The sequence below is a fragment of the Cryptomeria japonica genome, chromosome 5 (genome assembly GCF_030272615.1).
Source record: "Cryptomeria japonica chromosome 5, Sugi_1.0, whole genome shotgun sequence".
In the NCBI taxonomy this organism is placed as follows: domain Eukaryota; kingdom Viridiplantae; phylum Streptophyta; class Pinopsida; order Cupressales; family Cupressaceae; genus Cryptomeria; species Cryptomeria japonica.
Genome location: NC_081409.1, coordinates 558052612 through 558075846, shown reverse-complemented (window position 1 = coordinate 558075846; position 23235 = coordinate 558052612). Strand labels below are relative to the sequence as shown.

The window sequence follows — 23235 nt, the reverse complement described above, 5'->3', positions numbered from 1 at the left end:
CATAGTATGTTAATGTTGACTGCATTTCAATATTGGCATATTCATCTATATGTGGACACTTGAAGATAGTGTCAACGAAATCCTCATCCAATTTGATGAGAGTTTTCTTCCCCTAAGCATCTTTGACTGACCTGCTCACTGGATCATATATGTTAGCTAATGCTAACACAAACTCGAGATTCTGTGTTGACATAGGGAAAGTCGCAACCAAATGAATGCCACTGTTGATGGTTGCCTCCATTTTGTAATACTATGGCAGCTCTTTGACTCTCTTTCAGAAGTCTTCAAGATCTACATGTCCTATCTCCATGTCCCTTATGTTATCAATATCAGATGATACAAACGAAGACGGGAAGACCGGATGAGGGTCTTGCTTCTTGAACTTCATTGCTTTCTTGCTTGGTGATGACTCTGTCATTTGAATGTGATCTCAACTGCAACATTTTGAAAAGATCATCACCATGCTTAAGCTCGTTAGAATCACCTTATAAGGATTCTAAAAAAACACAATTTGTTGATAGAACAAAAATACCCTTTGAGTGCAAATCAAATTTGTATCTCCAATCTACATGTATGTGGTTTTGGTGTAAATCGGACTTATAAGTTTGATTTACACTAGAAATTGGTGAAAGGACATATAATGTGCATTTCAGGCTTGAAAGTCTGATTTGCACCTTGGAAGATCAAATAATACCAAATGGTGGCAGTTGAGCTTTCAAACCCAGTTCATACCATGTTAAAAGCAAAAGGAAGAATACATTGTATTTGATGTATGTTGGTGTAGTAACCCCGACATGCACCATAGGAAGGAACTGTGGTGTTTGTCGGGGGTAAGACCTTGACATGCACCATATGCAATACTTGGTAAAACTGCACATAAAGTTTAGTGAGTTCAATAATGGTGTAGGTCGGGGGTATAGCCTCGACATACACCGTAAGGTGAGACTTCGGTGTATACTGAGGTTATCACCTCGACATACACCAAAAGACTAAAACATATAAAAGAAATGTGTGTCGGACTTGTGTTCACGACACACATCAGATGAAATATGGTGTAGGCCGTGAGCACAAGATCGGGATACACTGCATTTCACATGAAACTACGAAAGAAGCTCAAACAATATATGTCTGGATTAAGGCTCGACATACACACAATGCAAAAATGGTGTGTGTTGAGTTTTAACCTTCGACGTATGCTGAAAAACAAAGAGGAAACGATAAGAAAAGAGAGAAAGACATACTAATAAGAAAAAGGTTTGGGCTCACACAAACTTTCTTTAAGATCCACTGAAAACCATCAAGCAACACAAACTAATGAGGGTGAAAAAAGGACTCAAAAAAAAAAAAAAGAGGAAGAAATCAAAACCAACATGAACTCATAAGACAAATAAATATGAAAGTTCGTGTGAATTAAATGTGTACTTTGAGCTTATAAGTTTGATTTACACATTTCGACTCAAAAAATAATGTAATTCGGACTTATAAGCCTGAAATACATCATTTGAAGAAAATAATGTAGTGTTAGAGTTAAACTCTGACATTGCACCAAAAGACCCAAAGGTGGTGTAATGTTGGACTTCAAATCCAAATTTGCACCAAAAGACAAAAAAAAATGTTTAAGTTAATTTTATAAATTAACTAACAAAACTAACATCAGGAAATGACCAATAAACTGTTTGAACAAGGAGTTCCCGCCATCTTGGTCAATAAACAATGCTATTAAAGCAACGAAGAAAATAAGTGACACATTTGATATGTGTGTTTTCACACACGTGTATAGGGAAGCAAATTCGTGTGCTGATTGGGCCACCAACCTGGCTTGCCAAACAGAGGAAATCATTACTATTAATGGTGAGAGCGAACTTGCATGTGAAGCGAAATCCTTGTTCGATCTGGACCGTATTCAGATTAGGCAACATGGCATCATCAACCATAATTTCTAAATGCTTCTTCCACTTATTTCGATGAAGGTTTACAACGATGGTGATGAGCATTTATTTAAGTGTCTTTTCATAATTGCTTGGCATGGATTCAGGGCTGTTTTTCAGGGCAACTACATAAACCAGAGAAGAAGAATCAGAGCCGAGAGAAGGAAATTCAGTGATTGCGAAGGAAAAATGGGAGGGAACAAAAAAAGGTTCGAACCTACCTCTTGTTCGAAATGGAGGAAGAACAAAGAGGTTTGGGAAATTCTTCAGGAGGGGGGTCTAAGTGTGTTTATGGAGAGGCTTAGTGGGAAAGATCCAACGATCACTAAACACTTTATCAAGAATTGGAAGAATGGAAAAGTTTTGGTGGGGACCCAGATGATGACTGTGGATGAGGAGATTATTGCTAAAGCCACAGGGATGATGACAAAGGGCATGAAATTCTATAGAGATTGTAGCATCTCTGATAAGGTAGCGGACAAATTTCCTGTCACGGAAGGTGAGAAGAAGAAAATGGTGAAGGTCGACAACTCCTATCACTCCCCAAAACATATATGCAGGCCATGGAGGTTCATTTAGTTTGCTACAATTACCTATATAACATTGGATGGTAGGTTTACGAGAGCTTACGACCACCACTTTGTATTTCTCAACCATTTTTGCCATGGGGAAAAGGTAAGCCTGCCATATTATCTTGCATGTTCCATGGACCATACTATCAAAGAGATATAGGAAGACCCCAAGGGCGACCACGCTCTTCATCAGGGTCTTATGGCTCTTGTGTATAAATTGTTGAAAGGGAAATCCATTGAAAAACCTATTAAAGGTAAAAATGCAAGGGATGAGGACATGGAGAGTGAGGTTAGTAGTTTTAACTTCGACTCGGAAACTAAAGGCGAGTCAGAGGAGCTAAGTAAAAAGGGGAGGAACAAGGGAAATAGGAAGAGGATTGTGGTTGATTCAGATATTTCAGAGTTTGAGGCCGAGTCCTTCGAAGGTAAATTAATCAAAAACAAGAAAGGTAAAGGCACCAGAAAGCAAACCAAGAGGAAGAAGAACATCAGCAGGGGAGGTAACAAAGATATTAATCAAATTTTGATTGATTCTGATGAGGAGGCAAAGGAGGATAAAAATGATAATGGGCGGGGTAAGGAGGGGGATGATATTTCGGTTGTGGGCAACAATGAGGATTTGAATACTCAAGGTCTGCAAAAGGAGGATCAAGAGGACAAAAGGGGCAAATCTAGTGATTGTGTTGGAGAAAATGAGAGTATTAAGGGTTTCTATGATACCGTCAGCATAATGGTGAAAGACATAGGCAACCTGAAGAAGGATATGAATGTTGTCAAAAGAGCCACGATAGGCGACAAACCCTTGTCTGAAAATGACAAAGAATTGGCGGTGGCAATTAATAATGTTGAAGCCATTGAAAACATGGTGAGTAAAATTATTGAAACTGAAAAAAAAGGTTAAGGAGATGGAAGGAAATAAGGAGGTGAAAGGGATGGAAATTGCTATGAACAATCTAGGCAACAGAGTTGACAGGATGGAACTCACAGTAAAGAAGATAGCTGAATAGAACTTCCAGATTCTCAAAGCCTCGATGGACAACATGAACATTTTGATTAGCAAATTTGATAACATCAAAGATAAAGAGGGCGACAAGGATCAGCTGGACAAAAAAGGTCACAAGAAGAGGACTAGAGCCAATACTAGGAATAAGGGCCACATCAAGGGTCGAGAGCTGGATGATTTAAAGACCTCTGTGAACAACATGAAGTAGATGGTGGTCCATGCTGAAGATATCATGAAAAATATCTAGTTGTCTCGGTCTCAGTCTCGGTCTCTGTCTTTGTGCAGTCTTTTTGCTTTCCTTTTGTTGTCTTTTTGTGGTTCTTCGTGTTATGTGTGTTGAGATCCCTTTTTGTTTAGATGGGATCAATTTTTGTTATTGGAGTGATCAGGCACGGTTCCTTCTAGCTCTATTGCTCCCCTAATTTGTAAAAGGTTCGGGTTCCTTTCAAAAACCTGTTTTTACTTAATCAAAACATCAGGAAATGACCACAAAGTTTCCTAATGACTAAGAGACGAGAAAAAACCCTTGACAAACGAACTCTTAGAGAAATGAGAACGAATTCGAATAAAGATTCGTAGGGGTTGTCTTGTTTTGGCTGAAGCAAAAAACAAGGACAACACTCCCAAGGACATGTTTTGCTTCTTTATTCTCCTTAACCCAACCCCTCCAATATCCTTTGATTGACATGTATGCCTTATCCCAACTAATAAGTAGAATTTTATTCTCCTCCCTACTTCCTTCCCATAAAAATCTTTTCATAGACCCTTCAAATAAACTATTGGACTTGCTAGTCATTTTGAAACAAGACATAACATAAATTGGAACAACAACCAGAACCATCTTAATCATTGAAATCCGTCCAGCCATTGTTAACCACTTATTTTTCCAAGATAAAATCTTGTTTATGTAGTTATTGATGGTCTCCTCCCAATGCTTCGTTCTACATCCCCCATTGATCAAAGGATCCCCCCGATGTTTTATTGGAAGATTTGATTTTGAGAAGCCCAAAGTATTCATAATCCTTCTACGACAAGTGTTATTGATATTAAAAAAGAAAACCTTAGACTTATCCGTGTTCATAATTTGTCATGAGATAGATGATAACTTATCTAATGCGCACATTCCTCATTACGTTTGCTTCCCTCAATGAAGCTTCCCCAAATAGAATCATTTTGTCTGCAAATTAGGAGTGCAAGATACAAACATCTCTTGCTATCTGAATTCCTCTCCAAATACCATTTTCTTTCAATCTTTTAAAGAATCTTCCCATTGCCTTTGCCATAGTAATAAACAAGAATGGGGAGATAGGATCACCTTGACGAATCCCATTAGTTCCTTCAAAGAAACCACCTAAGGATCCATAGAATATTGCGCAGAGGAGACACACGCTCTAATGATTTTAATTCAATCCTCTTCAAAACCAAATTTCCTCATTACTTCAAACAAAAATTCCCAGTTTACCCTGTCGTAAGCTTTACTAATATAAAGTTTGATCAACATACCTTTTATCTTTTGCTTATTGATACAATGAATTGCCTTATTTTCCACGATGATGCTATTCAAAAATTTTCTACTTGGCACAAAGCCGTTATATTCTTCTGAAATGATCTTATCCAAGATCTTCTCGTATCTATTTGCCAAAGCCTTTGTAATAATTTTATAAATTATATTAAACAAAGGGATTGAGCCGATAATTCCCTAAGCTAGAGCAATTCTTCTTCTTTGGGATCAATGCAATGATAATATTATTCGGATCTTTGATAAAAAAAATTCTTAATTCTAATGTCCTTTGCTAACTTATGAACATCTTTACCTATAAATTCCTAGCATTTTTGGTAGAAGATAGTCAGAAAACCATTTGGGCCAAGGGTTTTTTCTAAGTGAAATTGGAATGTGGCCTTTTTGAGTTCTTCTATGGAGAATGGTTCCAAAAACCTTTTATTATCTTCTTCATCAATACATTTCAGAATGCAATTAAAAAGATCCCTCCCTTCAAATAAGTTATCACCCATATTTCTAGACAGTAACGTAGAGAAGAAGTTACAACTTCTATCTCAAATGTTTTAGGTTCTCTAACTAAATTTCCATCCTTGGTGAGAATTTCTCCTATTATGTTCCCGTCTCTTCTACTCTTTACCAAGGCATGAATTTTTTGTGTGTTTAGGTCGCCTGTTTTTAAACACTTTTTCCTAGCCTTTTCTCTCCATAGCAATTCCTCGCTGGCTAGGATTTTCGAGTGTATCTCTTTTAATTAATTTTCCCTTTTGAAATCCTCCTCGAACATGCCAAATCAAATGATTTTCTCATTCAATACAACCAACTCATTTTCAATATTATCTTTTTTCTTCAAACATGTTCTTGAAAACATCTTTATTCCACGATCTTAGCTTTTGCTTCATATAATTCATTCTTTTCACGAAACAAAATGACATTGTTCCCCTAAAAGTATAACTTTCCTCCCACCAAGACCTAAGCTTTTCTATCAACGAGGCATCTCTCCACCACATGCTAGAAAATTTGAAGAAACTTTTCCTTGGTCTTTTGTTGTCTTTGATTTCCAATGATACCGAAAAATGACCAGAAACAGAGATCGAGAGGATATAAGACTCACAATTGAACTTATCTTCTAACCACTCAAAACCAACCATAAAGCGATCAAGTCTCTCTGATATATTGGCGAGTCCCCTCCTTCAATTATTCCATGTGAATATTCCATTCCTTTGCACACAATCAATGACATCCACCTCATCTACAAATGATCTAAAATCCAACATTACTTTTTTCATACCATATACACCCCGACCTTTTTCCAAGGGGTCTAGGATTGCATTAAAGTCTCCTCCAATTATAATTCTACCATCTGCCAAATTTTGTTTCCTGTTTGTTATTTCCTTCCACAACTTCATTCTATCTTTAGTCTTAGTCGACCCATATACATTAAAGAACCTATGATAATCTATTCTATATTCCACCTCACACAACATCCATTGGGATGTATAATCTTACAAAATTTTCTCCCACCAAGGAGTCTATTTTTGTCTCTTGCAAAAGAAAAACATCCACCATTATTCTTTCCTTGTGACACTTTACTAAGCATCTTTTGTCAGGGGTAGAGAGACCCTTGACATTCCATTAAATGAACTTAATTGCTGTCTAAGGGAGTTTTGTGCTCCCTTGGATGTAGATAAGAATTTTGATACTTAAGAAGCTTTTCTCCAATGCTTCCTCTTCTCTTTTTTTTTGCCTCTCCCTCTACTTGTCTTACCAAAGAAAGAAGCCACAGACTAGCTCAGGCATCGGGGTTCTAAGTTCCCAAGATCCTCCATCTCTTGATCATTATCCAAATCCCAATCTCATCTATTTCTTCCAAGCATTCTTCCTCCATAGAATTCAAATTGGTCTCTCCTCTTTTGCCAATCACCAAAGGATCCTTAAAAGATTCTTTTGCTTTCCCAATAATTGGAGGAGCAACTATATCACAATTTTGGGGAGAGTTCCCTCTTGTCACTAAATTTTTGCCTTTTCCTCCTCTGAGTTTCCCTCTCTCTACTATCGAATGATTTCTTCTTTCAAGAGATCTCAAACATTCTCCCTCTTTTCTCATCACATTTTCTGTAAACTTCAATTCAACCGTTTTATCTGTAACTGTCTTATTACATGACCGATTCAGGTTACCGTTCTTCTTGGGAGTCCATCTTTGGTTAGTATTTCTCAAACCCATCTTACATTGAGTCTCCCAATGGTCTCTTCGTGTACATCAGACACAAATTTTTTTCCTCTTCTATTTCATCTGTCTGCGTCCAATGTTTTCCCATTGCACATAACATGACTTCCTTTGGAATCTCTCTTATTGCTGCAATTTTGAGTCTCCTATTTACATAGGAATCTTCGTTGGCCAGATCTATGTCAATTTTCATTAGAGCGCCCAAAAATCTTCCTATCTTCTCCAAGCATTCCTTCATCCAATATTTCATTGGAAGATTGTATAATCTAATCCACTTTATAGAATTATACAAATTTAGAACTACAGTATTGAAGTTTGAACACCATTTCTGCATATAAACTGGGGAATCTTGTATACACCACAATCCTCCCTCCAATTTTTTTTGCCTCTTTTCTACACTTGCCAAAATTGCTACAAAAAAACCTTTGGGTATGAATTTTAATATGAAATCCACTTTCTAGGATTCCTTTGACCAATTTCTAATACTTTCTCTATTCTTTTTCGGGCCTATTACCCTGCATATAATTGCCAAGTGCTCCATAAGTTTTCTATTTATTGAAATCTCTTCAAAGACATTAATTGTCTGGAGGCCCTTATGGTCATTTTTATCACAAAATTCTTTTTCTTCCCCTCCAAAATTTTCCTCTTCCTAAATAGATATATCACCATTGTTGTCTCCCTCCCCCCCTCTCTACAACTCCCCCATTCTTCACAATTTTTGCATATCTATTTAACATTGTTGCTTCAACAAAACATAATGGTTATATCCTACGAAGAAATGCAAGGGAGCCCAAAAATTTGAAACCTAAGTTTTGAAGAAGCTTTAGAGGGGATAAGTAGGAAAACAAAGAGTGGTTAAAATCTTCTATTCTAGATTTAGAAAATTCATCTTATGGCTAAATATAGACCTTGTCACTCAACTATTGTATAACAAGAAAAATGAGAACACATATACCTTAGAAAAATCATTTTTATTAACACGTTTGAGTGCATGTAAAAACATGTTATGAAATATACAATTATTAGATGTGTTTTTTTGGACTTTCCATTAAAATTTTTTACATTTCTATATTGCAAACATGACACGACCTATCTACATATACATACCACGTACGACTGTAGCTATTCTGGCTCCAAAAATGTCTTGTCGTACACCGATAGCTTTCATGTTATATTATAGTGGGGGACAGTGGCCACAGTGCTTCTGCCGAGCCCCACAACCATTCTGTGCCTATTCTGCAGTTTTTGTGTCTGCATAACACGAAAGTTATCAATCGTACGATAGCACAGTTTTGAAGCCAGATTAAATGTGTCCATATATAAGATAATTGACATTTCCATATTTCAAAAAAATAAATGATAAAATGGAGTTAGGTTTATAAAAAAGTTTAATAGCATGTTTTTAACAACATGGATGCTTTTATTCCTACTATTAAATTTATGTCGCACCCTCTCTCTCTATATATATCTCCTTGGAGTACAGGTTTTGCTCAAAGTTGGGCCTTCGGAGAACGGTGGACAAGCATGGCGGTGAGGGAATTTATCCCTTTAAAAACCTGAAAGATCACTGCATCGGTGCATGAATTGAATCTCAATTGGCTAACAAGAATAGACTAAAATTCAGGGTTTTCAGACAAGAATAGACTAAAATTCAGGGTTTTCAGACAAGAATGGAGGAGAATAATACGCTGAAGAGAATAAGAGAAGAGGATGAAGAGGATGAGGAAGAGGAAGAAGAAGACAATTCTTTAGGTCTGCAAGCATTCATGTGCTTCTCGTCACTGCAAACTGTTCTGTCAACGGAACTGTGCAGAGACGTCGGACCCTCGCAAGAAAGTGGTCTGTACACGGAGACGTCGACGCTTATATCCGCAGCCTTTTTAAAGCTCGTCCTCATTGCGGCGGCCTCTTTGTACGGACCTTCTTCTTCTGCCCTTTTTGAGGAAGAGGAGGGGTCTAAAAGGGCGCAGCGCCACTGTTGGAAGCTGCCGCGGGGAGGGACGGAATGGAACCGTGTCAGTCGCGGTGCTGCCGTCCGCCTCGACTCTGCTGCTCGTGATGGCATCTTCCGCCGTAAATATAGTATGTCTTATGCATGCTTTATTTATGTGGTGGAGGAGCTCAGGCCCTTTATACAATCGGAGTGCAGCGTCTTTGCCCGGGCGCCGCACGAGGTGGAGCGTGCTGTGGCGCTGGTCATCTTTCGGCTTGCTCACGGCCTCAGCGCTAGACAGGTAGCAGAAAAGTATGACGTGGGAGCTTCTACTGTGGGAAAGTACACGCTTGTTGTTACTTCTGCGCTTGCTGATGTGAACAAGCTCTACTCCAGGTGGGTTTTAAATTTTGTGGATTTAAACTTGGGCAAAGTTTTTTGATACAAAATTTAAATTTCTTTATTTGTCACACGGTTTTTCTATTTTTGAAATTTCTTTAAGGTTATATTCCAAGTGAATTTTGAGAGAAATTTCGTTTTATTGTTACGTAGAAATGGACACTGAATTCCGTTTTCAATAAATGTGAGGCCGGTCAATCTTCGTATTCAAGGTTTTTTTTTTCAGGAGTTTGAGGTAGATTTCCAGTTTAATTTTTATGTTGATATTTTCACTGTCCATGATTAATGAATAGCATCAACATTTTGGAACACACGCTACGATCATCTTCAGGAAGAGGATAATTTTTTTATTTGTTTAAGTTGAATGTGTCAAATTCAATTTCTTTGTTTTTCTAAGGTGAATCCGCATTTTTAATATCTTTGGCGTGTGTTATATTCATTTTTTTTTCCTTGATAACCCTTCTACAGTTACCATTGGCAAAGTAAATTAGCTTGCAACCCCAGTTGCTTGTCCAAGTGAACAACACCACCTTCTTTACACGTATCTAGACAAATTTTACAAAACTGCTCCAAGACTGCAACCTTTTATTGCAATTGGTGCTTCCACTCGATCAAAACCCTCTTTCTGCACCCGAATCCTCCTTTGTGGCAGTTCCCGTTTCTTCTGCCTGCATTTCTTCAATATACTCTTGTTCTGAAGACTCCTCATCTTCCTTCAGAAGGGACTGCAGTACCATCTCGTACATTGATTCATCTCTAATTACAGTTGCCAGCTTTACTTAGCAATCCCTAGCGACGAAGGCGTATGTTCTTCATTGTTGAGAAAAAAATGTCTCAACCTTGCTGTTACTATTTTGTATTTAATTATTAATTGACAATTCGTAACTATATTTTAGTTGTCAGGCAAGTTGCAAAATGCAAGTGTGACAACTTGTAAGATTTTTTTATTATCAAAATAGTAAAAGCATGGTAAAGGGGAAAGATGCTTGAGAAGATTAGGAAGATCTTTCAAAAGGCAGATAAAAACACAAGTTGAAAGAGGAAGCTTTTTGTTTTTTTGTGATTCATGCCCAAGTGGTTAGTGGTTTTTAAAACCATTTGTGATTTTTGGTTTCTCTCATGCCTATTTATTTAGTGTTTCAATTGAAGGAAATATATGTTATCACATGTTGATGAAGCAAAAAGTGCTGCAGAAATTCAGAGAGAGAAGTTGTATTGATGTAACTCAGTTGAAGAATTAATACAAGTCTTGGATCTCTTTGGGTGTGGAGTTTTCTCCCGAAAGGGTTTCTTCACGTAATTCTTGAGTTATGGTTTGCATTTATTTTGTTATCCATTCCCATCTATATGATTTATTGCTATATGTTTATTTGGATGCATAAAATTATTAGCATAAATTCAGTGTATAGTTTTATCCTGTTTTCAACATTTGGTATCAGAGCCAAGTTGGCTTGATTCGAGAAGGGGATGCCTTTCTTGGAGTGTTTGATTGGATTTTTTGTTGTAGTGGGAGTTTTGCTGTGTGGTTTTGCAGATTTAAGAAAAGAATCGGAATCCATAGATATTGTTAATGTGATCTATGTTGGGCATTTGACACTCATGATTGTGGATCTACATGGAGTTAGTTATTGTTTGGTAACCTGAAGCTCTTATTTGATAATATGTGTGTATCCTCTAGCTTGATGGTTTTGTTTCTTTACCTTTGGCATGTGCAGTGAATCGGTGTTCATGTTGGATGAGTTTTGACATTCTGGTAACATGGAGAAACACTAGCTCTTTTGACTATAGATTGAAAGTGCTTATGTTAGGTTCATGGTTTCAGTCCATGGTTACATGAAAGCACTAGAAGATAAACCACTGACCTCTATGTGAGCTATGGAGCTGTTGTGGTTTATATATTTTAAGCTTTTGGACAACTTGGGTTACTTGTTGGGTTGCACCATTCTTCTATTTCATATGAAGACATTACAGGTTTGTATGGTTGCTTGGAAGGTTCTCTTTGATCTATGGTTACTAGTACTACTATGTGGGTATGTTTGTTTGAGTCTTAGAAATCCACATGTTATGCTTGATTATCTCTGTTATGCATGATACTTATGTGGCATTGAATCTTACAATTAATTAAAATTTGGAGCATTGGCTATGTATTTCTCCTTTGAAATGTGTGATGTCCCCTTCTAGTTGACATCTGTCAGCTGAGTAGATTAGCCTATCACTGACCCTCGTAGGCTGATGAGGTTGGGTAGAGGGTCCTCTAGAGTGTGATTCACCATCTTCAGAGCGAGCACTCCATGTCTGGTTTTCGTTTGAGGTCTCCAGGACTCCGTTTGAGATACTTTCTATTTTTAGCAGTCCTGCTATTTATAGCCAGTAGGTTGGGCAAGGACAGATTATGGTTTGGCAGTCTCCAGTTCAAACGGCAGGCATTTCTGATGAATACTTAGAGAGATATTAATATTCAATTATTTTAATTAAATATTAAATGGCGAACTTTAATGTTTTAATGTTTTAAAAGTCACTTTAAGTTATAACTTAAGTGAGGGTCTATTTCTCATCAAATGGGGCCAGTTTTATATTAAAGGGAAAATGATTTATTTTTTGACACTTCAATAGTCAAACTTAAATAATAAAAGTTAAAACATTATTAAAGGCCAAATCGCACCTTTCTTGGGAATCGTGCCAACCCTAAATGGAGATGATTAAAGAAGATTTTAGGTCTTCTTTCATTTATGCTGAGTTTGGATAATTTGATTTGGAGCTTTGAGAGGAGTTTTGGCCAAGGGTTTCAGCAGAAGATTCTTCTGCAGTGATCAGGGGTATCGGTGCAGGAAAACATGGGATTCTTGTGCAACAGCATTAGAGGTTGTGAAATATCAGCTGATTTTGCTTTCAGTTGGTTTTATCCAGAAACCAAGATTGGGCAGATTGGAAAAGGGTTTATTAATTTTTATGCAAAAGATTGATCGCAGCCGCAAAGTCAGAACAGAGGCAGGAATAAGTGTGTGACAGATGGGGGTTTTGTGCATGTACAACTTGCTGATCTGCCGTACCTTTCTTCCTTGAAAGGGTACGATTTTGCTGAGGTGGAGTCCAAAAATTCCAAAACAAATGCTAGAAGGGACGCCTTGCCAATGTCTTTCCATCGGGCTAAAATGCGAGTATTTCGGGTCAGTTTAAAATAAATTGCAGCTTGCTGTCATAAAATCTGTGTATGACCAGCAATAGGAAAATAAGGGTTTTTACAGAATATACTGGTATTTATCAGTTCTTCTCTAGCTTGTTATTTTCTATTTGAGTATTAATAAATGATGAATGGGTGTAATGAGGGTTTGATCAGTGTTGTTGAATATAAATTGATTTCCAGCAAATACCATTAGTTGCTTTTTTGTGCTTAAGATTGTCAAAGTTCTATTTGCTGTCATTATTTGCAAAGAACACACTTGAAACGCAACAGGTTCAGCAAAATGATAGTTTTCTTTGAGGGCCTTTTGAGGTTCTTACAAAATGTTGCATATGTGCCGATCTTCTAGATTGTTTGATGAGGATTCAATTTGGTAGGCCTTGTTGATGGTCACCGTTATTGCATTGGTATGGTTGCATTGAGAAAAATACTTTTTGAGAGTACCTGTTGTTAACTTTTAGCACTTTCAGATTAATATAAACTCAGAAAACAGATTTTAGTTTCTAACTTAATTGATTAGATGCAAGATTTAAAGTTTTCTAGGTTTAGGCATTGCATAGAAATGAACAAAATAAGAACAAGACACGGTTACCCTGGGAAAACCTCCAAGGAGGAAAAACCCAGCCAGAAAAGATCCTCAGATTTGATTATGGATTATGTTCATATGAAGATTACAACACTTATCTTAAATACTTGAAGATGATTCCACTTAGGGCAAATAATATCCTCCACAAGACTGCACTGTCAAGTCTGCCCCCTTTATCACTTCCAACAAAAATCAGGTCCAAACCTTAGGTATGAAGTCTGCGCTTTGGACTGCAACCTTAGTCCTCAGTTCGCTCTCCTCATGGATGAATTTCGCACCTTTAATGACAGATGTAGTTTGCTGGTATAGCAGATGGAATTCGCTGTGATATTGGATATGATTCGCTGTGATATTACCCCTTCAAGTTTGCATTAGGCAGATGTAGATATTTCACATTACAATGTATTGAAATGTATATTATTGAGGTGAAAGGTATCTTTATTTATATGATGCAATATCCACATATGTCAGCTGATACTCAAATCCATTTATGTCTGCTTGGCCTTTAATTTATTGTTTTTCCTTTAACCGAAATGCATTAGATAGGGTTGGCCCTATTATGTTTAGCACGCTACCTTTTATGAGGCGTGGGGTTTCATTATGTAGTGTGGAGTGAGGTATAGGGCCCAACCCTACATGTTGGAGAAAGGGGTTGGCCCCCTTGGGTGGATTCCAATGTTGCCCAAGGCAATTGGAATCCGCCATTCCCTAATTATAATCAACACCTGTTATAGTTCAATTATGGTGCATAAGAAGCTCTGTTCACTTTTAGTGGAGTGTTGGTAATGATGTTGTAAATGATACTATGTATAATTCAGTATTACTTTTAGTGGGAGCTTTATGTAGTTACATAATGCGTTCTATCTTCTTTGTTTCAAGATTTTGGTTCTAAGCTATTGTGGTTGTAGTGTATTGTCAGCCATGAAGATGGATGATCTTTTGCAATGGATGCTAGTGTCATGTGAAGCTCTTGATTCTGCCTTCAGATTGTAGTGAGAGTTTGACATCTTTGGTTCTATTGACAAAGGATGTGCATTTGTATCTTTAAGGTTTGGAGATCTTGGTTGAGTTCTTTGATTGTGTTAGGGCCATGGAGGATCATTAGTTATGAGACGATTGTCATCTTGCTGCCATGGAGGACTCTTGAGTCTTTGGCGAGGTGTTGAAAAATTTAGCTGGCGTAGAGAGGCCATGGGCCTTACTTCTTCTAAATCTTGATTTGTTCAATTTCCCTTTATGCTTTTTGCAAGGTGTTTGACTAGTGGGAGAATGTTGAGAAAATGTCTCAACCTTGCTGTTACTATTTTGTATTCAATTATTAATTGACAATTTGTAATTATCTTTTAGTTGTCAAGAAAGTTGCTAAATGCATTTGTGACAACTTGTAAGATGTTTTTTATTGTCGAAATAGTAAAAGCATGAAAAAGGGGAAAAATTAATAAAAGCTTGATAAGATAGAGATCTTTCAAAAGGTGGATATAAACACAAGTTGAAAGAGGAAGCTTTCTTTTTTTTTGTATTTTGTGTCTAAGTGGTTTTTAAAACCATTTGTGATTTATGGTTTCTCTCATGCCTTTTTATTTAGTGCTTGAGTTGAAGGAAATATATGCTATTCACAAGTTGTTGAAGCAAAGTAGTGTTGCAAAAATTCAGAGAGATGAGTTGTATTGATGTAACTCAGTTGAAAGATTAATACAAGTCCTGGATCTCTTTGGGTGTGCAATTTTTTTCTGAAAGGGTTTCTCCATGTTATTCTTGAGTCATGGTTTACATGTATTTTGTTATCCATTTCCATCTATGATTTATTGCTATATGTTTATTTGGATGCATAAAATTATCAACATAATTTCACGGCATAGTTTTTTCCTGTTTTCAACACTCATTTGCTAGTATTTCCAACACCTTTTGCTCCCAACACAAATGAACACCATTTTAAGAGTTGTTGGGGAGTCAACGACAAGCACTTTCTTTAGCCTACGATTACAGACTGTGTTGTCATATTAGGAGTCTTAGGGGTTGACAGATTGTTGACTTGGTGGTCAGCACCTCCTTCGGGGTTCGTGACGTGGCTTAACCGCCTCTCGTGGATCTGGGTAAGTCTGGTGTTTGTGACGTTCGTTGATAGCTCAAGCTTTTGGGGCAACGACAAACATAACAATAATTGGTATCAAAGCCTTGGGTCATGGGTTTGAATCTCGGGAGGTCTCTTTCACTCCGTCGATGCAGAACCCTCAGTTGTTGCTGAGGGGGAGATTGTTGACTTGGTGGTCGGCACCTCCTTCGGGGTTTGTGATGTGGCTTAACCGCCACCTGCGGATCTGGGTAAGTTTGGTGTTTGTGATGTTCGTTGATAGCTCAAGCTTTTGGCGCAATGGCAAACATACCAACAACAGATTTCATCTTCCTTGCCATCTTAGCTGCTCCACAATACCTATAACAATCAACTGTAATAGCAACTTTAATAAACTTGGATTACAACATTCTACTCGCTTTGGGAGTAACACCCCTTTTATAGTCCTTCTGAAGTGTGTTGGCTCATAAATGCTCTTGAAGCTTCCCAAAAGAGAATTAACTTCTTGGCACAATTATTCTGATTGCGAACAAATGCTGTTGTAGACTACAAACAAGAAAGAATAATTATCTTTATTTGTTTCAATTTCTTATCGTCTTTTTTATTATCATTTTATTTGTTTATTAAAAGATGGCAGGAGTTTAAAGACGATATTTGGAATGACAATCATTGGCAAGCAATTCTTGTAGCCTTGTCCATGTTGATGAATCCAAGCTGATCTCCATCAAGAAGGGAAACTGATATATGCATGTATTGGCTACACAACCTATATCATAGCACTAGCTTCCCTAAAGCAATGATTATTATCAAAATATATGTTTCACAAGGATGCCATCAATTCCACGTCTTCTTTTATTAGACTGTTTAACCTCTAGTTTTTTAAAGACCCTTTAAACATTTCCTAAATAACAACCATGGAACGTCCTTCCACTAACAAGTTTTGGATCTTCAGCTTCTTAGCATTCCTAAGCCCTCAACTAGAGCCACAGTTTCTGCATCATTATTGGGCTCCTTGAGGAAAGAAAAAGATCGACATGACTCTAGGGGGGCCTTGAACAACCTTGAACATCTCTAATCACACACACACCACCAACACAACCAGAATACCCCCTAGATGCCCCATTAAACTTAAGTGTGGACTCAAAATCCCTCTAAGAGAAAGGCTTTATTGTACAATCCAAACGAACATCTCCAATCACACATACACCACCAACACAACCAGGATTCCCCCTAGATGCCCCATCAAACCTAAGTGTGGACTCAAAATCCCTCTAAGAGAAGGGCTTTATTGTACAAGCCAATCACAATAATGTTATAATTGTTTTTACCTTTTTGGCTTGCCTAATTATTGGGGGTTCATTTTCATTGTATAATGTAATTATTATAAATATTGAGGCAATCTTTATTTTCAAAATTTTCAAGTTGAAGTTGAGACGGATCTTCATTTCTGGCTTTTTTATACTAAAAGCAAGGCTAATCTTCATTATTATTCTTTTAAATACATAATTGAGGAATATCTTGGTTTTCAAAATTTCTATTCTTTTAGAATTTGGAACATTCTTTGTTATCTATTTTATTGTCTAGTCTCACTTAGAAGCAAATAGTGTTCTTGGGAATTTTGCAACATCCCAAAAGATAAAGGCATTCTCAATTTCTCAAGATGCTAATGGAAAAAAAAGGGAAAATAGTGGGAACCCCAAAAATGTAGTGAACTTAAAAAGAGAGAGAGAAATAGCTGATGTTCTTTACATTTAAATCCATCCTAATTACATAGAAAAGGAAAGTGAAAGCAAACAAGAGTTTACATATCAATTTAAATGTGGGTTTTTTTCATTCATTTTGAGATTGTTGATTACAGATAATTATAATTTAAATGTCTCTAACAATTTTAATAAATAACTCCGCCATAATGATAACGAACCTTTAATGCAATAAAATGGAACTAAGGTAAATATGACTTGCCAACCCTACCATTCTCCTTAACCATCAAGTTAAAAAGAACAAACCATAAACAAAATGGTAACTATAGTTGATAGCAAATGTCTCTTTAACCTCTTCAAAAAATATACAAAATTTTAAAACTAAATACATTTAATAGTATGCTACTTAATTATTGATCAATGCCAAATGCCAATTGATAGTTCATAATTTCAATATTATCATGTTATGTCATATGCCATATAATATATATCAATGTATCATATATGTCTAGGTTCATGATTCAAATGAAAATCATTACAATTACAAAACGGACAATCAAAAATAATAATTGTCTTCTATCTTCATCAATCATAAAAAGGATCTAGATGAAGATCATCATCATTTGCATCAAGTTCAAGTTCAAATTTATTTGAACCCAAAGTAGTGCCTCTCCCACTAGGTGCATCAGGTGTAGGTATCTCATGACTATCATCCATAATGACTACACATAGATCATCAATAGTTGCATCCAAGTTGGTATACTCAGGGGTTACATTCCAATGCTTCATTGACCCATTGTTGTATTGTTGTTCCTTATGTGTTAGAAGACGCAAATTGGAATGAATATAAACAAAGTCTTCTGTTCTTTTTGAAGCCAAGCGGTTATGCTTCACTGAGTGGATAAAGAAGTATGTACTTCAATTCCGTTCAGCAGCAGAAGAACTTGCAACCTATTGAAATTGGAGTGAAAACCAACATAACTCAAAAATAAAAAATGCAAAATAAATTAAAGAATGTTAAGTGCTAAAGTCTACAATACAAATTTTAAAATAAAAAGTAAAAAAAAAACTTGTGATAGAATCTTGATTGCAATAGGTTGGAGGAACATATAATTTTGACCATGGAGGTACCACCATATAGTAGCATCCATTTTGGATTGGTCATAAATAGCATAAGGAGTATGATTTTTCCTTGAGATAAACAAGTCAAACTCTTTCCTTACATGATCCACCACTTCAAGATCTGAGAATAGTGTAGTGATTGCCTACTTGTACCCAATAACAACTTCAGAATCTCTATATGGTGGAGTTCTCACTAGCAAAGAAAGTACATCATTGCTATAGTACCTGAGAGATAGTGCATGTGCAAGGAGGTGCAATGGTGTGGTCATCTTGTTCCAACGATGAAGAATGATTTTTTGCACCCTTTTGAAAAATATTTCGTCGGGGCCATTCTCTTTTCTTGCTATTATGACTTTATTTTTTCTATCATGGTGTCCATGCCATCATAGAATTCCCCCAAACAAGCTGTATCTGTATCAGTAAACCTGATCATACTCATGATGGGTTCGATGAAATTCAAGACATATTCCACATGATCCCACCAATTGTCATCCAGGATCAATGACTTAACCTTTTGGGTCCTTTTTAAATTTGATTGCTTCTAAACACCCCATTGGTTACTAATAACCATGCCCGTTTCACCTTCAAAAGGCATCTTATCACTATTGTATGTGATGCAAATCGGGTCTCAGCAATGTAGGTTCATGTGAAAAATATTATATACATATTAAACATGGCATAAATAAAATTAAATAGATAAATCAAATTTACCTTCAACAATTCCAATTTTGAGAAACTCCTGAAAATGGCTTGTGACATATGGTCGTTTGTCACAAACATTTGGATCTCTTCACCCTCTTGGTATGTTTCCTTTACCCACTCTATTTGAGTGCCAATTGCTTGCATCACCAAGTTAAGGGAGTGTATGTTGCATGGTGTCCAAAAAATGTACTCATATCTTTGCTCAACCAAAGCACCTACAACCCTGCAAACCTTTGCATTGTCTGCAATGACTTGGACAACATTTTCATGACCCACCATCTCTATGAAATCAGTGAGGATTTTGGAAATGAACTCTACATCTTTGAGTTGCCCCTCACAATCAACTGCCCTAAAAGACATTGGAATAACATTTATTAATGGACAGATTTTGCAATCGTTGCATCCATCAGAAACAATAGACACATTCGATTCAACCCAAGAATCTCGAATTGGTTTGAGTGATGTCTCTTCAATCTTATCTCTTGCCAATAAGGTAGTGCACTGTAATGTCCCCTTTTGTACAATGCCCTATTTTTTTGCTTGAAAATCACAAATTTCATTCAACTAAGAGATGTAAGATGGTTAGAGGTATAACTTAACCAATTATATCTTAATTGAGACCCTTTAATCATGTTTGATATAAGATCTATCTTTCCTACTAGGGTTAGGAACATTACCTTCATCATTGTAGTTTAGATAATGTGCATGTGCATTCCTTTCAGAATTTCCCAATGATTCATTCATGTTGTGAAGCCCATGAGAGATCATGAAAGGCACCTTGAGCCTATCCATTTAGTTCAGGGACATGAAAGTACATTCGTCATTTGGTCTCTTGAGGGGCAGGAAAGTACATGCGTCATTTGGCCTCAATTGGGCATGGAAGTATATCCATCATATCGGCCTCCTAAGGTTCACAAAAGTATATATGTCATATGGGCCTCCTACTTAACTTGAATGGACCACTCGGCTACTTGCTCTCCTTGTATGCCCACATCTCCCTTCCATAATGGGACGGCAGATTGGCTGAAGCTTAAAAGGAATCTTCATCATCATTATATATATATTACATCCATTTCTATATGGATGACAAAATAGCAAATCAGTAAGGTCATGATTCATGCATTATGCATCAAACCCAAACATTCATATAAATGCATAGGGACTGTATGCTGATTATGATTTGCTTATTCAGATTCCTACTTGATTTATATCTCTTCATGCTTTTCAATGCGTATATAAATCTGATCTATTGATTATATTCCGATATCTATATTAGTGTATGTTCAATATACTTCCTTTTGCCTCTTCCCTCTCCTCAAATGAAACCTTCTTCCCTTTATATCTTCCATTGTAAGGGAGATGTCACACCCCTTCATCATGCATTCCCTTGGCAAGGGTCACAACAACCTTTCACAATTACCAGCCTATCAAAGGGTCACAACCTTTCATCATTTCTGTCCTTAAAAGTCACTTCCTTATTTTCTATCCGTTCCTTTCTTCTTCCATTAACTTTCCTTAATCTCTATCCTTTCTTCTAACCTCCTCTCTTCATTCCATATCCTTTTATGTATCTTATATTATTGAGGAGACACATCTCTTGGAAAAGAGACATCCATTTAAAGGGTCATAGCTTCTCATTGTTGTCTTATTAGATCTGCACTTCTTATTCCCTTCAGTATTTCCCCCCTCAAATGAGGTTTTCTTCTCCCTTTTACATCTCATGTTTGAGGGAGTCACAACTTTTCATTTCTTGTCTTTTGACCATTCATTAACATTAAATTTTAATTATATTTAATTATATTCTTTAATAATTTAATTTAATTTTTATTTTTTATTTTTTGTTTTTTTAATTTTTTTTTTATTATTATTATTATTTATTATTAAATTCTATTTCAAAGTGGGGACATTACAGTCTGCCCCACCCAAGATTGCTTGTCCTCAAGCAATCATGGAGTGTTCAAAATGACTTCCAATATGAAATGGCTTTGGAAACATAAATGGAATAAGCATGCTGGAAACACCTCTTGTGAAGGTTCATCTTCATTTAAAGCCTTTCTTATTAGAAAAGTAGCAAATCTTCATTTTCAATTGTTTTTAAATGAATTAAGGAAATTCTTCATTATTAGTAATTTCTGATATAGAAATCAAGATCTTTCTTAATTATTTTATAAATTCTTAGGCAAATTTCATTTTGAATTATTTAATACAGATTGAGATGAATCTAAATTGTCATAATTTTAGGACAGAATTTGGGGTGATATTTTTGTTTTCAAAAATTTCATAGAAAATTTTTTATTATAAAATTTTAATAGAAACTGAAGCAAACTTTCATTTTTGGTTAAAAAAAAATCAAAAATCAAAATCAGGACAATACTTTCATTTCAATCAGTAATTTCTTTTGAGAAAAATCATGAATTTGCAAGTACTAGTCACTCAAATTATCCTTTCAACTCCAGGTATGTGGCCATTCCAACAGGAGACCGACTGGCGCGGATCATATCGGGATTTGAACACCTGACTAATCTTTCCAACTTCTGTGGTGCCCTGGATGGTACTTACCTTAAGCTCTACTTCAAGCCTGCTCGCCATTACTACTCTTCCTCTTCCTATTCTGCCCCTTCATACAAATTCCACTCAGTCTTTCTTCAGGCTGTCTGTGACACTGACAGGGTTTTCTGGCATGTCTCCTGTGGTGGTGGCGATGGGGATGGGAGCCTGCATCAGAAAATCCGTGATGGTGTTGCCTTGCAGGAGCCAATAGTGCCTGTTGGGGGCATTGGGGTCCCAGTCAAACCCTTTGTTGTTGCCTGGAAGGGTTATCCTATTGAATCGTTCTGTATGACACCCTTTGGGGCTGGAGATGGGCTTAGGAGGGCCTTTGATGAGCAGCTGCTGAAGGGTTTTTTATGTATTCAGGAGGCATTTAAGCTACTGAAGACAAGGTGGAAGATATTGAGGTGTATGAATGTGCATTTGATTCATGCTTCTCAGCTTGCAGTTGCCTGTTGTGTTCTGCATAATATTTGTCAGCTTTGGGGGGAGCCTGATCCAGAAGAGTTGCAGGGTGAGAATTATAGTGGTGGCAGTAGATTGATACCTGCTTTTCAGCGAACTGATGAGCAGTCTAGGATTGCAGGTGAAGAAATCAGGGAAGCTCTTTTCAGGGATTGGGTAAGGAGAAACTTGGAAGAATGTTCTCCAAGGTTCCCAGAACAGAATTGATTGCCCATATTGAATATTCAGTTTATGGAGTTATCATTTTGAGATGTTAAAGGTTAAAAAATTTTACTGTACGTTTTTTCGCTGCTCCTTGTTCTATTTATTTTTTGAATTTCCAATTGGAAACACTGATTATACAAGCAAGAGATGATTTGCTTGCAGTTAAACCGAAAATGTAATCAGAATCTTCAGTATCCATTTTCAGAATTACTTGTATTTGTATCAGCACTAATTTGTCCAGCCTGTTAAACCAAAACAAATGGCTGGCAACAGGAGTTTTATATTCTTGCTGATTCCTGTTGCATGTTTCTGTTTAGTCTGTTTCAAGTTTATCAAATGCAAGGATAAACTGCATGCGCATAGCATGCTGTTTTATAGAGACACATCGCCGGCAGCTATCAGAAAAACTTCACATTGACAAATGATCGCTCGGTTAAAACACCTCAGAATCTACTTAAATAAAATTTATTTCCCTTTATCTAAAATACTTTGTGAGAATTGTCATAATTCAATTTAATGCGACTTCATGAGAGTATAAAAGGGCCTCCTTTGTTAGAACTTTGAGTAATTTGATAACAGTTCATATATTGAAATAAATTTGAGAATCTGCAGGAATTCAGTTTTCCATTGATAGTTATTATTTAACTAATATCTAGTTGATACCCTGTAATGTTTAGAAAAACTACCTTTCAAATTAAAACTGCGTTGTGCTCTATTTCAGGCTATAACCACAATGGCCTGTCAGCCATGTCCAAGGGAATTCAACATATTTATCCATATACTAGAGTTAATTCAATGTCACCTATCACATGCAGCTGTTTGAGCTAGACCATAGGTTAGTTTTAACTTACGAAACCCACTGGGCATCAGCATTACTTGTATTTGTACCAGAATATCTTTCATCCTTATTCAAGAAAATTAATAAGTGATTGTACCAGACTGTGAAGATACCGTCATGAGATCAAATTGTTCTAAAGCTAAATACTTAATAAATGCTTGGATTGCAGTCACTGAGAAGAATTCCAAATCCAAAGGCAGAATTTACTTTGAGCAAAGACTGTAGATACACGCCAGACAACCAATTTCAAAAAACT

At 36.6% G+C, this 23235-nt stretch overlaps 1 protein-coding gene across 1 annotated transcript; it reads left to right on the top strand.

The window, feature by feature from the left end:
• Positions 1-8695: 8695 nt before the first annotated feature.
• LOC131077713 (uncharacterized) lies at positions 8696-22524 on the top strand. Its single transcript, XM_058015250.2, has 2 exons — positions 8696-9557; positions 21379-22524. Exons 1-2 carry the CDS (start codon positions 8899-8901, stop codon positions 22142-22144), a joined length of 1425 nt encoding a protein of 474 aa, XP_057871233.2. The 5' UTR covers positions 8696-8898; the 3' UTR covers positions 22145-22524.
• Positions 22525-23235: the final 711 nt, after the last annotated feature.